Source organism: Spinacia oleracea, chromosome 2 (assembly GCF_020520425.1).
Source record: "Spinacia oleracea cultivar Varoflay chromosome 2, BTI_SOV_V1, whole genome shotgun sequence".
In the NCBI taxonomy this organism is placed as follows: Eukaryota; Viridiplantae; Streptophyta; class Magnoliopsida; order Caryophyllales; family Amaranthaceae; genus Spinacia; species Spinacia oleracea.
In genome coordinates, this window is record NC_079488.1 from 70,820,135 (window position 1) to 70,833,874 (window position 13,740).

At 37.8% G+C, this 13,740-nt stretch overlaps 1 protein-coding gene and 1 long non-coding RNA gene across 2 annotated transcripts; one reads left to right on the plus strand and one right to left on the minus strand.

Annotated features, from left to right (window-relative positions):
- Positions 1-1,820: 1,820 nt before the first annotated feature.
- Positions 1,821-8,225, minus strand: LOC110779492 (uncharacterized). Its single transcript, XR_008927939.1, has 5 exons — positions 7,915-8,225; positions 7,446-7,563; positions 5,583-5,711; positions 5,143-5,269; positions 1,821-2,037 (listed from the first exon to the last, which is right to left on the minus strand). It is a non-coding gene; the product is annotated as an uncharacterized lncRNA (long non-coding RNA).
- Positions 8,226-12,059: 3,834 nt separating this feature from the next.
- Positions 12,060-12,488, plus strand: LOC130467510 (uncharacterized). The gene has a single exon (XM_056836034.1). The coding sequence runs from the start codon at positions 12,060-12,062 to the stop codon at positions 12,486-12,488; it is 429 nt and encodes a 142-aa protein (XP_056692012.1).
- Positions 12,489-13,740: the final 1,252 nt, after the last annotated feature.

Sequence of the window (13,740 nt, forward strand, 5' to 3'; positions counted from 1 at the left end):
CTCATCAAAAATCTTATTTACGTACGAAAATTCACTAATGATAATAATGTTTATGTTGAGTTTGATCCTTTTGGGTTTTCTGTGAAGGATTTACAGACGGGGAGCCGCATAATGAGATGTGAGAGCACCGGGGAATTGTACCCTATCATTGCCACAAAACGGACCACACCACCCTCCACCTTCATTGCTGCCTCACCTACCTTTTGGCATTCCTGACTCGGGCATCCGGGCAATGCTATTTTTAATTCTCTTCGTAGTATTGCTTTGATTGAATGTAATAAGTCCAAACTCTCGTTTTGTCCCTCTTGTCCTTTGGGGAAGCACATTAAACTGCCTTTTAATGATTCACTGTCTTTTACTAGTATGCCGTTTGATATTATTTACAGTGATCTATGGGCATCTCCTGTTTTGAGTTCTAGTGGGCATCATTATTATGTTTTCTTCCTTGATGATTATAGCAATTTTCTGTGGACTTTTCCAATAGCCAAAAAGTCACAAGTCTATTCTACATTCTTGTCCTTTAAGGCTTTTATTAGAACTCAATTCGAACGTGACATTAAAAACATTCAATGTGATAATGGGCGAGAGTTTGATAATGGGTTGTTTCACTCTTTTTGCAACACTAATGGTTTGAATTTCCGTTTTTCATGCCCACATACCTCCCCTCAAAATGGAAAGGCGGAAAGAAAAATTAAAACCATTAATAACATAGTACGCACCAAACTAGCACACTCTTCCATGCCCCCGTCTTTTTGGCATCACGCCCTTCAAATGGCCACTTATCTTCATAATGTTCTACCTTCAAAAATCCTTGGGAATAAGTCACCGACTCAAGTTTTATATCACCGTACCCCATCCTATTCTCATCTTCGGGTTTTTGGGTGTCTATGCTATCCTCTCTTCCCGTCCGCAACCATTAATCAGTTGCAAGCAAGGTCCACACCATGTGTATTTTTGGGGTATCCCTTAAATCATAGGGGATGCCTAATCTAGGTAAGCTTTACCAAAAAATGTTTGTTAATTGGTGTTTCACTAGTAATTCTAGCTATCATGTTGGTGGTAGAATCATTGTAGCTTGGAAGCCTGGGTGTTTTACAGTGAATATTGTAGCAGCATCAAGTCAGTTCATGCATTGTCATATCACCCCTGTAAGTGGTATGCCTAGCTTCTACTGCACATTTTTCAATGCTTTTAATGAGAATAGTTTAAGGCAAGTTTTATGGAGAGATTTAGTCACATTGAATGTTCAGAGTCCCTGGATTATCTGTGGGGATTTTAACTGTGTCATGTCAGTAAATGAAAGAATTGGTGCTCCTGTTAGGCATATGGAAATTGTTGATATCAATAACTGTATGCATGGATGTGGAATGGAGGATGTTAAATGTGTGGGGAATCACTAGAGGAAAAAACATCATAAGTTGCCCTTAAAATAGGCTTATAAGTTGCCAATTGTAAGGGCAACATATGGGGGGGTCACTTTTGTGAAATTATCAAAAGTTGCCCTTAACAAGGGCAACATATAATCTTATAAGTTGCCCTTCTTTGCAACAAGAGCAACTTATGTGAAACTTATAAGTTACCCTTGTTGCATACAAGGGCAACTTATAAGCTTCGCATAAGTTGCTCTTGTTTGAAACAAGGGCAACTTATAAGATTCACATAAGTTGCTCTTGTTGCAAACAAGGGCAACTTTTGAGTTTTTTTTTTTTTAAAAAAAATCTGCAATATAATTCCTGATATTTTGCAATATAAAATTCTGCATTATAATTTATAAAATACTGTTTCACCAAACATCATCTTGACATTCCTCAAAAATGATATAAATTTCAAATTTCCAATAATATTACCAAAATAATTCAAATGTAATTAATTAAATCGAAAAATAACAAAATAATGCAAGAGTCACGGATAACTACAAGCCTGCTCTATTTATTACATTGAGGGTAGTTCACAATCGTTAAAGTAAGTAGCCCACTTATCTCGAACTTCATCCAACTCCTCTTTGGTAAAGGGCCCTTCCCTTGGAGTTGTGAAAACCTTTAAAAGAACAACGTACATGCAAACCAATAAATTAAATTAAGTTTCATATGCGAAAACAGAAATTATATTGGTCGCGAAAACAACTTTCTGAGTGTAAGTTCTTTATGCACATCTAAGGCTCACTTAGCTCGATATAGATCATAGTTGGCCAAAAATGGCATTTTCGATCTCAACTACCAACAAACGAACCTAATTCCATATTCTAAACGTTTTTTATGATTCATATGATTAGTTATATGTTTATAAGACTCATTTCAAATTCGTTATGCACGCTTATGGGTCATTTGGGTCGATATAGGTCATTTATGGCCAAAAATGGCATTTTCGATCCCAACTACCAACAAACGAACCTATTTCCACATTCTAACCCTTTTTCATGATTCATATGATTAGTAATATGTTTATGAAACTCATTTCAAGTTCGTTATGCAAGGCTAACGGTCATTTGGGTCGATAAAGGCCATTTATGGCCAAAAATGTCATTTTCGATACCAACTACCAACAAACCATCCTATTTCCACATTCTAACCCTTTTTCATGATTCATATGATTAGCTATATGTTTATGAAAGTCATTTCAAGTTCGTTATGCAAGCCTAAGGGTCATTTGGGTCGATATAGGTCATATATGGCCAAAAATGGCATTTTCGATCCCAACTACTAACAAACGAACCTATATCCACATTCTAAACCTTTTTCATGATTCAAATGATTATTTATATGTTTATAAGACTCATTTTAAGTTCGTTATGCACGCCTATGAGTCATTTGGGTCGTTATAGGTCATTTATGGTCAAAAATGAAATTTACGATCCCAACTACCAACAAACGAACCTCTTTCCACATTCTAACCATTTTTCATGATTCATATGATTAGTCATATGTTTATAAGACTCATTTCAAGTTCGTTATGCACGCCTAAGGGTTAGTTGGGTCGATATAGGTCATTTATGGCCAAAAATGGCATTTTCGATCCCAACTACCAACAAACGAACTTATATCCACATTCTAAACCTTTTTCATGATTTATATGATTAGTTATATGATTATAAGACTCATTTCAAGTTCGTTATGCACGCCAAAGGGTCATTTGGGTCGATATAGGTCATTTATGGCCAAAAATGGCATTTTCGATCCGAAATACCAACAAACGAACCTATTTCCATATTCTAAACGTTTTCATGATTCATATGATTAGTTATATGATTATATGACTCATTTCAAGTTCGTTATGCACGCCTATTGGTCATTTGGGTTGATATAGGTCATTTATGGCCAAAAATGGCATTTTCCATCCCAACTACCAACAAATAAACCTAAGGACACTTTCTAAATCTTTTTCATGATTCATATGATTAGTTATATGTTTATGAAACTCATTTCAAGTTCGTTATACACGCATGTGGGTCATTTGGGTCGATATAGGTCATTTTTGGCAAAAAATGGCATTTTCGATCCCAACTACCAACAAACGAACCTATTTCCACATTCTAAACCTTTTTAGTGATTCATATGATTATTTATATGATTAGAAAACTTATTTCAAGTTCGTTATGCACGCCTATGGTTCATTTGGGTCGATATGGGCCATTTATGGCCAAAAATGGCATTTTCGATCCCAACTACCAATAAACGAACCTATTTCCATATTCTAAACGTTTTTCATGATTCATGTGATTAGTTATATGATTATAAGACTCATTTCAAGTTCGTTATGCACGCCTATGGGTCATTTGGGTCGATATAGGTCATTTATGGCTAAAAATGACATTTTCGATCCCAACTACCAACAAACGAACCTATTTCCACATTCTAAATTTTTTTTATGATTCATATGATTAATTATATTATTATGAAACTCATTTTAAGTTCTTTATGCACTCCTATGGTTCATTTGGGTCGATATAGGTCATTTATGGCTAAAAATGGCATTTTCGATCTCAAATATCAACAAATGAACCTAAGGACACTTTCTAAATCTTTTTTATGTTTCATATGTTTAGTTAGAGGTTACTAAGATTCATTTCAAGTTCATTATGCACATTTAAGGCTCATTTGGCTCGATATAGGTCATATTTGGCCAAAAATGGCATTTTCGATACCAAATATCAACAAATGAACCTAAGGACACTTTCTAAATAGTTTTTATGTTTCATATGCTTGGTAAAAAGGGTTAAGAATTCCTATTTTGGTTCACTGGTTGATATTTGGGAGCGAAAACGGCTATTTTAGTCAAAATATGACATGTAAGGATCGGACGAGCCTTAAATGTGCGTAAATTGACCTAAGTAGATGAGAATGAAGAGTGGCAACATAATAATAAGTATTTTAAACAAGTAAAGGGTTAAGAATTCCTATTTTGGTTCATTAGTTGAGAGTTGGGAGCGAAAACAACTATTTTAGTCAAACTATGACACATAACGATCCAACGAGCCTCAAATGTGCATACATTGACCAAAATAGATGAGAATGAGGATTGGAAACCTAATACTAAGTGTATTAAACATTCAAAAGGTTTAGTATTCCTATTTGGTTCATTATTTGAGAGTTGGGAGCGAAAACGGCTAATTTAGTCAAAATATGACATATAACGATCAAACGAGCCTTAAATGTGCATAAATTGACCAAAGTAGATGAGAATGATGATTGGAAACCTAATACTAAGTATTTTAAACACTATCTACACAATTCACAACAATAATGAGTTTCTTTTTAATGATTTAGGATTAGTTTAGGTGTTCTTACATCATGATTTAGTGCTGGTTGTATTATATGAGACCTTAAGCTATACTTTTATCATGTTATGGCTGATGACTGCTCTACTGATCTACTGATCTTCTGTGCAGCAGCAATAACAGTAGCAGTATACAGCCCACTGCTGCAGCTACAACAGCAGAAGTATAGAGCCAACTGCAGCAGCAACTACAGCAGCAGTAAAGAGCAGTGTAGAAGCATTAGCAGAGTAGTATAAAGTCGGGAAAAGCAGAACAGAAGAGAAGAAAAGAGCAATACAGAGAAGAGCAGACCCACAACAACAACAGTATAGCAGAAGCAGTACAGAAGCAGTAGCAGAGCAACAACAGCAGCAGTATATCAGCAGTACCTGATAAATGGTCTTGCGGGTTACCGTTAGGCATGTATTCGTAGATAAGTGCAGTGCTCTCTCCTTCATCGCAATATCCAATAAGAGAAACCAAATTCTTTTGGTGAACTCTCATTAACAGTTCTTCCTGTCAGACATTTAATGAGAGGAAAAATCAGAATCACATATGTTGCAAGGGCATTAACAGTTCTCTAAAGGGTGTTGTTATGTCTGCAGAATAACTCTTGACTTTCTCTGTCTCGTCCTCTATCAATCTCCGATTAAGAAAGCGAATCATACATTTTAAATATGAATAAGCCTTCAGGTCTTAGATATTATTATATGAAATCTTTCAGTTGAAACTACTTGAACTTTTGCCACATATCTGGGCTATTGAACTACAAAGTAGAAAACTTAAAGTAAAACAACATATAATAAAGTTAATAGTGGATGCTTCTTACCCTGACATTTTCTTGAACATTACGAGGTAAATCCTTCGAAAAGCTTTCCAAGAGCCTAAAATGGAGAACAATGTTCACTCATTCTCCATCATGTTCTCGGTTGAAAACTGAGGCGAGATATAGTGGCATCTGGACAAAAAGAACGAAGAAAAAGCTAAGCAACTTCCCCATGAAAACTAGTTAATGTCAGACTTAGCTCTTAGGTGAGATATTATCTAATGGTAGGGGCACCGGTATATTAACAACAAGGATATGAGGATATTTTTCCAGAAGAAAGTGCAGGTGGAAGCTCCAAAAAACGAGCAATGTGATTAATTTTCGGATGAGATCGAAATACATCAATACCAAAAGGATAAAATTCCATGGTTTGGAGCTAAATCATTCCTTTTATCCCTCCCACAAGAGAATTATGGAAATTAAGACATATCAGACTAGTAATGATAACACATATACATGACTGCGTTGCATGTCAAATTACTTGTCAGTTATGGGCTCTTTCTTTTACCTGAGAAAATTAAAAGCACCAAGACGTTGGCAATCTTTTTGTGGCGCCATAACTTCTCACCGAGTAAACCCCTGAATTTTATAAGAGGAACCGAAGGCAATCTTTCCCGTTATTTTGATTGAGGAGTAAGACAGGGTTTGATAACTTGGTATACTTGCAGTCTGGAAGCCTGAGACCCTTGTTTTATAAAATTGGATGCATTTTTTAACAGAAATGAACCGAACTGGTTTTATATATCATGTTTATTTGGATAACATAATGCAAGCGAAGCTGGGGCTCAGACCGATTTATATTCTTTAATGATATATATAATACTAGAAGCATATATACTACTAAGCAACCCAAAGGCTTGTGATTTTTTTAGCAGACTAATCATCTGTGCCTCTCCTCTTACTCCCTCCCTGTAAAAACAAGCCTGATGGAATCATAATATGTTTGGCTCTACCTGCTTACACTTAATCTAGTTTGGTCTTGGGAAATGGGCAAGAATTTTACAGAATTAAGAGTTGTATTAAGTTCTGACTGTTAAATTCCACCCTCAACATTAGGCAGATAACAATTTCAGTACCATCTCCTGCCTTGTCAATCAGTTATATCACCTGGCAATAAATTTGACAGGTAATGGTATAAGTGCAAAACTCACCACCTAGTACTTCTACACAGAACTACAGAAACAGTAGTAAATGTGGTGTAAAGACAGAACAAATATAACTATTATCAGTCTATCATCCATCATGCCTGAGATAAAAGGCCACACTAAGAGGTTAGACTTAAGTTTCTCGGTAAGGTATATAGAACTATGATCTAATATGAGACCAATGCTACTTTTTTCTTATAGTAATTGCGTTGTACGCTATTATATACCAAAATACAGAAGATGTGCTATATTTTACAATCTCATCGTATATTTTACAATCTATTTACTCTCGCTCCTGGTTAGCAAGAAAAACACTCCAATGGCTATTCTTTCGTACACATATGAAGGAAAAAGACGGAGTTCAAGTTCAAACATAACTAATCCTCATTGCAGCAACCAAATTCAACCTCCTAAAACAAATAAATTCGAGCAATATAACAGCCAACTCCCCTTCATTATAGCTACCATAGGTCAATATTCGACTCTAAAATGCCTCACAAAGATCTTGAACTACTGCACACCATAAACCAATTAAAAAAGAATACCGAAAACCCTGAGACTGCAACACAAAATCAGCAAAAATCCCACCCCATGTTGTTTTAGAAACCCTACTTGTCCACTTCCCTAAACACAATTCACAGAACAAGAAAACAAACCAACACAAACATTTAACCAACCCCAGCATGATTAACAACAACAATGAACAAATTGATTAATATACCTTCAGACAACAAAGGAAGATGGAGAAGAATCTCCAACAGCTCAGTATCAACAGCCTTGACTACAAACTCAGCAATACAACTATTCAAAGTTTCCGTTGCAGCAATTCCGAATAACACCTATTAAAATTCAACAAAATCGGAAAATTTCACCAAGATTAACCCCTAAATTATCCATTTAATTCAAAACCCACAAAAAACCTATTAATTGAAGATTAAGAACAAATTCGAACCTTTAGTACCACCCTTCTAATTGGCGTCTAATTGAACAAGAAATTAAGCAACCCAATTTTCAAGTAATTCATATCAATTAAAAACAATCCAATTTTCAGGTGGTTGAATTAAACAAGAATTTAAGCAAAGAAGCATGTAGAAATTATGTAATTGGCCGTAATGATAAAAATCAAACCTAAGAGCGTTTAATCACAAAATTAACAAAATTGGTGATAATTAAAAAAATTCAGAAATAACCTAGCGTTGTCCAGCGGTAGGCGAGCCGGCGAAAGTGGTGGTGCGCGCGAGTCTTTTCCTAGGAGAGGAGAGGCGGCGGTTGTGTGGTGGCGGCTTACGGAAGTAGGCGAGTTGACAGTGAGAAGCAGGGGGAGAAACGCGCAGGAGAGGCGGGGTGCTTGGAATGGCATCCACAACATGGGGTGCTTTGGGGTGGATGGTGGTGGGGAAGAAGCAGTGAGAAGCAGAAGATCGAGTGATGTGAGGGAGACAAGAGGGAGCAGCTGGGAGGAGGGGTGAAAATTTTTTTAGGATGCGCTTTTCCAAAATGAAGGGAAGAGGTTTTTATTTTTATTTTTTTTTAACCATCAAAAGTTGCACTTGTAATATAAGGGCAACCTTTGATGAGCCACCTATAAGGATTTTTCCTCTAGTGAATCTCTACACTTGGAATAATAAACAACAAGGGGCAGACAGAGTTTTTTCAAAGCTTGACAAAATTCTTGGCAATGCTGCTTGGTTTGATTGTTATCCTTCTGCAGAAGCTTGCTTTCACCCAGAAGGCCATTTTGATCATTCTCCTAGTCTTTTGACTGTGTATCCCAGGGTTAATGGAGGAAGAAAACCATTTAAATACTTTACAATGTGGAAAACATCTCCCAGCTTCAATACAATTGTGACTGATGCTTGGAACACTCCTATCAATGGTAGTAAAATGTTCTGTGTGGTGAGTAAACTCAAGAAGGTTAAAGGTGTTCTTAAGGATCTAAATAAAACTGGTTTTTCAGATGTTCAAGTTGCTGATCTTAGTGCTTATCATGCAATGATAGCTGCTCAAGAAGCTATGCATTTAGCTCCTACAGATCACACTCTTGCAGATTTGGAATTACAGGCCATTCATGATTATAAGGTCAAACACAAGATTTATCTGGATTTTTTGGCTCAGAAGGCTAAGTTGGCTTGGATTAAAGCTGGTGATGAAAATACAGCTTTGTTTCACCAAAGTATAAAAAGTTCAGAATCAGATTTACAGTATACATGATATGGAAGGAAATTGGAAAGATCAGGCTGCAGATGTTTCAGAAGCTTTCTTGGATTATTACAAGATGTTATTGGGGAGTGTTTATGAAGGTAGAACTCCTGTTATCACACAGGTGGTTCACACTGGTCCTGTTTGTCAGGAGCATCATAAAACAATTCTCAATGCCCCTTACACTGCTGAGGAAGTGAAAGCAGCTCTTTTCTCTATTCCTGGTATCAAAGCACCAGGTCCAGATGGGTTTGGCTCTTTTTTCTACAAGGATGCTTGGCATGTAGTTGGGAGTGAGGTGATTGAGGCTGTCTTGGATGTGTTGAGGAATGGCAAACTGCTGAAAGAGGTGAACCACACAGTTGTTACTTTGATTCCAAAAACTAAATGTCCTAAGAATGTTAGTGATTTTAGGCCTATCTCTTGCTGCAATACTATCTATAAGTGCATCACTAAAGTTCTTTGTGGTAGGTTGAGGCAAATTCTTCCTGATCTTATTCTGGAGAATCAAGGGGGTTTTGTTCATGGCAGATACATTGTTCATAACATTATGGTGGTGCAGGACCTGGTGAGACACTATTGAAGGAAATGTGTGAAACCTAGTTGCTTAATGAAGATTGATTTGCAAAAAGCTTATGACACAGTGGATTGGTCTTTCCTAAAAGAAATGATGGTTGCACTGGACTTCCCTGAGCATTTTGTGAATTTAGTAATGGAGTGTGTCACCACACCAATGTTTTCTCTCATGATTAATGGCTCCATGCATGGGTTTTTCAAATCTCAGAGGGGTTTGAGGCAATGGGATCCTCTTTCTCCCTTACTTTTTGTTATCTGCATGGAGTATCTATCAAGAATTTTGCATAAAATGAGTAGTTTGACTCAATTCCAGTATCATCCAAGATGTAAAGATACAAAGCTCACTCATTTGTGTTTTGCTGATGACCTGATTTTGTGCTGTAAAGGTGAATTTTCATCCATCTATCTTATCTTACAAGCCTTCAAATTGTTCTCTGATTCCTCTGGTTTGAAAGCTAATATTCAGAAATCTTCCATCTTTTGTCATGGCATGGTGGAAAGTGAAGTACAAAGAGTGGTTGAGACTTCTGGTTTCACCAGAAGTAGCTTACCTTTTAAATATCTTGGTGTTCCCATTTGTTCAAAAAGAATCTCTACTGCTCAGTGTGGGGTGTTGGTTGACAAGATGACCAGCAGAATTAAGCTATGGAGTTCCAGAAATCTATCCTATACAGCTAGAATGCAGCTGGTCAATTCTGTGCTTCTTAGTCTTCACATGTATTGGGCTCAGATCTTTGTTCTTCCTAAGAGTGTGCTGCAGAGTATTGTTAAAATTTGCAGAGCATTCCTTTGGAGTGGTCAAGATTTTAGCCATAAGCCTTGCAATATCTCTTGGGATAGTATCTGTTGTGATAAGAAAGCAGGTGGATTAGGCTTCAGAGATGTGTTTCTGTGGAATGTTGCCAATTTAGGCAAATATGTTTGGGCTTTGGTTACTAAGCAGGATAATGTTTGGATTAAGTGGGTCACTTCAGTGTATTTAAAGAATGGGGAATGGTGGGATTACCAACCTAGCAGTTCTTCTAGTTGGTATTGGAAGAAGATTTGCAATACAAGGGAGAAATTGAAGTCAGTTTATTCTACAGATGAACTGGAAGCAATGCCTCATTATTCAGTGAAACAAGTGTACCAAAAGCTAGTTGGAGATAGACCTAAGGTGCATTGGGATAAACTTGTGTGGAATAGGCTTAGTACTCCCAAACACAGATTTATTGCTTGGTTGGCAATTCAATCCAGATTGCAAACTACAGCTAAGTTAGCTAGTATTGGCATCAGCAATTCCTCTAGCTGTCTCATTTGTGGCCAAGGTGATGAAACTCATCAACATCTGTTTTTTGAGTGTTCTTATAGCAGGCAATGCCTGACAGAGTTGAAAACATGGCTGGATATTAGAATTGCAGCAACTGATCTCCACCTTCTATACAGATCCATCAGACATGGCAGAAGCTCTAAGTTTAGAAAGCAGGTATATCTTGCTGCTATTGTAGCAGTGGTTTATCCCATCTGGAAATGCAGGAATTCAGTGTTTTGGGATTAATACTTACAAATTTTCCTTGACTTTGTAGCAGGTAACCGGTCATCCAGGCTTAATAATAGTAGTTGGGTCATAAAGGTTGGATTATTTAGAAATATCGCATAGGTAGGCTTAATTAAAGATAACCGGGCAAAGATTGGATTATTAATTACAAATTTTCCTTATCTATATACTATACTTAAAAAAAACTCAAACTTATCCAATCCCTTTGATGGAGAAACAAGACCTGTAGCCGCTCTCCAAATTAGAACGGAGGGGTTGCCTTAAGACTTTCTCTCCAAGTTTTCTCTCGGTGCAAGTTAGCTTAACTTGCGCCGTAGCCATGGCAAGGAAAAATGGCTCGAAAACTCAAGGCAAAACGAAAGGCAATGGTAATGGCAAAGCGAGAGGACCTTCTTCTGATTCTCAAGCGTTGAAAACACGTTCAATGGATGAAGTGTTGGGGGTAGAGGCGATCGATTTTGAGCTTGAGAATGAGGTTTTTACCCCAAAACCTGGGTTGCAGCATTTGCAAGCTCGCTCTGAATTGCGACACTCATTCAATGAGTTCATGGAGGTTATTCATGGTACCGCAACGCGATTGAATCAAGGTAATTCTTCCCTTAATCTGGATATTGGTGCAATTTCAGTTCCCATTCTACAACAATTTGATGAAGCTGCTGAGCCTAGTATTGATATTGTTGATGATTTGTATGCTGAAACTGTGAATGTTGGGAACACATCATCTCATACTCCTAATGATCTGGTGCAAATTGATATTGAGGATATTCAGGAAGAGGTGGATTTCTGGAACTCCTCTTTGGGGTGCTATGTTGTGGGTGCAAATCCACCATTGAATGTTATGGAGGGGTTCATTAGGAGAATTTGGAGGAATCTGAAGGTGGATAAGGTTAGTATGGTTAAGAAAGGGGTGTTTCTGGTGAGATTTCAGACCATGGATTCGAGGGATATGATAAAGTGTTAACAGGACATTTCTTCTTTGACAATAAACCTTTGATGCTCAGGCCTTGGACTGTAGATATGAATATGGAGAAGGAGGAGATCAGGGTGGTTCCAATTTGGGTTCAGCTGAAGCTGAACTTCAAATACTGGGGTGAGAAGTCTTTATTCAAGATAGTACAACAGCTTGATACTCCTATTAAGAGAGACCAGGCTACTGCAAGTAGAGATAAGATTCAGTTTGCTAGGGTGTTGGTGGAAGTTCCTATGGATACTCTCCCTAATTTTGTGACTTTTTTAGATGAACATGGTGAGCTGGTTAAGGTAGCAGTTCACTATGAATGGAGACCAACTATCTGTAATAGTTGTAAGATGGTTGGACATGTTGCTTCAGACTGTAGGAAGGGTGGTGGTAAGAGGAGGTGGGTGCAGAAAACCATTCAACCAGTGGCTCAACCAGTGGTTCTTCCTGTTGTTGCTGAACCTGAAGTAGATCAGGAGGGTGTTAGGTTATGATACATATGACAATACATAAATCATGCGGAAAAACCATAAAGCCAGGAAAGCATATTATTTACACATAATCATTTAGCATAGTATAGATGCATACACTTTGTAGCGTGCCTTCCCTAGTTGCGTCCGAACCGAACAAGAATAAGTCTTTAGTACTCCAAGTGTCGTCCCTCCGTAGATAGTCCACAGTACGTCCGGATCCGCCTCAAGATTAACCAACTAGAATCGCCCTTAAGGTGCTTAGGAATTTTCGGCTACTATTGTGCAAGAGTGTGGCTGAATTTTCTTTCAAAACTTACCCTTTTGAATACTTCAATCGTGTTTATAAATTATGACCCTAGGCCCTTATTTATAGAGGTTTGGAAAGGGAATTGGAATCCTAGTAGGATACGATTTAATTAAACTTAGAATCCTACAAGGACTCTAATTAATTAAATAATGCTAATAGGAATAGGAATTTAATCACACACCAAATCCTAATAGATTTAGGAATTGTGCATGGACACAAACACACACGCACGGAGCCACGAGGGCGCCCGAACGCGTGCGCTCGGCCCATGCAGCCCACGCTGGGCAGCCTTGCCTTGGCGCGCTGGGCCTGCCTTGCGGTGGGCCTGGCGCTGCCTTGGGCTGGGCGTTGGCGCGCGTCCTTGCTTGCTGGGCGATGGCCTGGCTTCGCGCTGGGCCTTCGTCCGGCAGGCCTCGTCCGATTAAATTTCCGGTTCCGGAATTCATTTCCGATACGAACAATATTTAATATTTCCGATTCCGGAATTAATTTTCGTTTCGAACAAATATTTAATATTTCCGTTTCCGGAATTATTTTCCGATTCCGATAATATTTCCGATTCTGACAATATTTCCGTTTCCGGCAATATTTCCGATTCCGGCAATATTTCCATTTCCGATAATATTTTTCGATACGTACCATGTTTCCGTTTCCGGCAACATCTACGACTTGGATAATATTTATATTTCCGATACGATCCATATTTCCGTTTCCGGCAATATCATCGTTTACGGAGTATTCATTTCTTGCTTGTGACGGTCTCAGCTCCCACTGAAACCAAGATCCGTCGATTCCGAATATCCATAGATAGAGTATTTAATGCCATTAAATACTTGATCCGTTTACGTACTATTTGTGTGACCCTATGGGTTCAGTCAAGAGTAAGCTATGGATTAATATCATTAATTCCATTTGAACTGAAGCGGCCTCTAGCTAGGCATTCAGCTCACTTGATCTCACTGAATT

Coding starts and splice junctions, on each gene's coding strand:
- LOC130467510 (XM_056836034.1), top strand. CDS start 12,060: ATGGAGAAGGAGGAGATCAGGGTGGTTCCAATTTGGGTTCAGCTGAAG.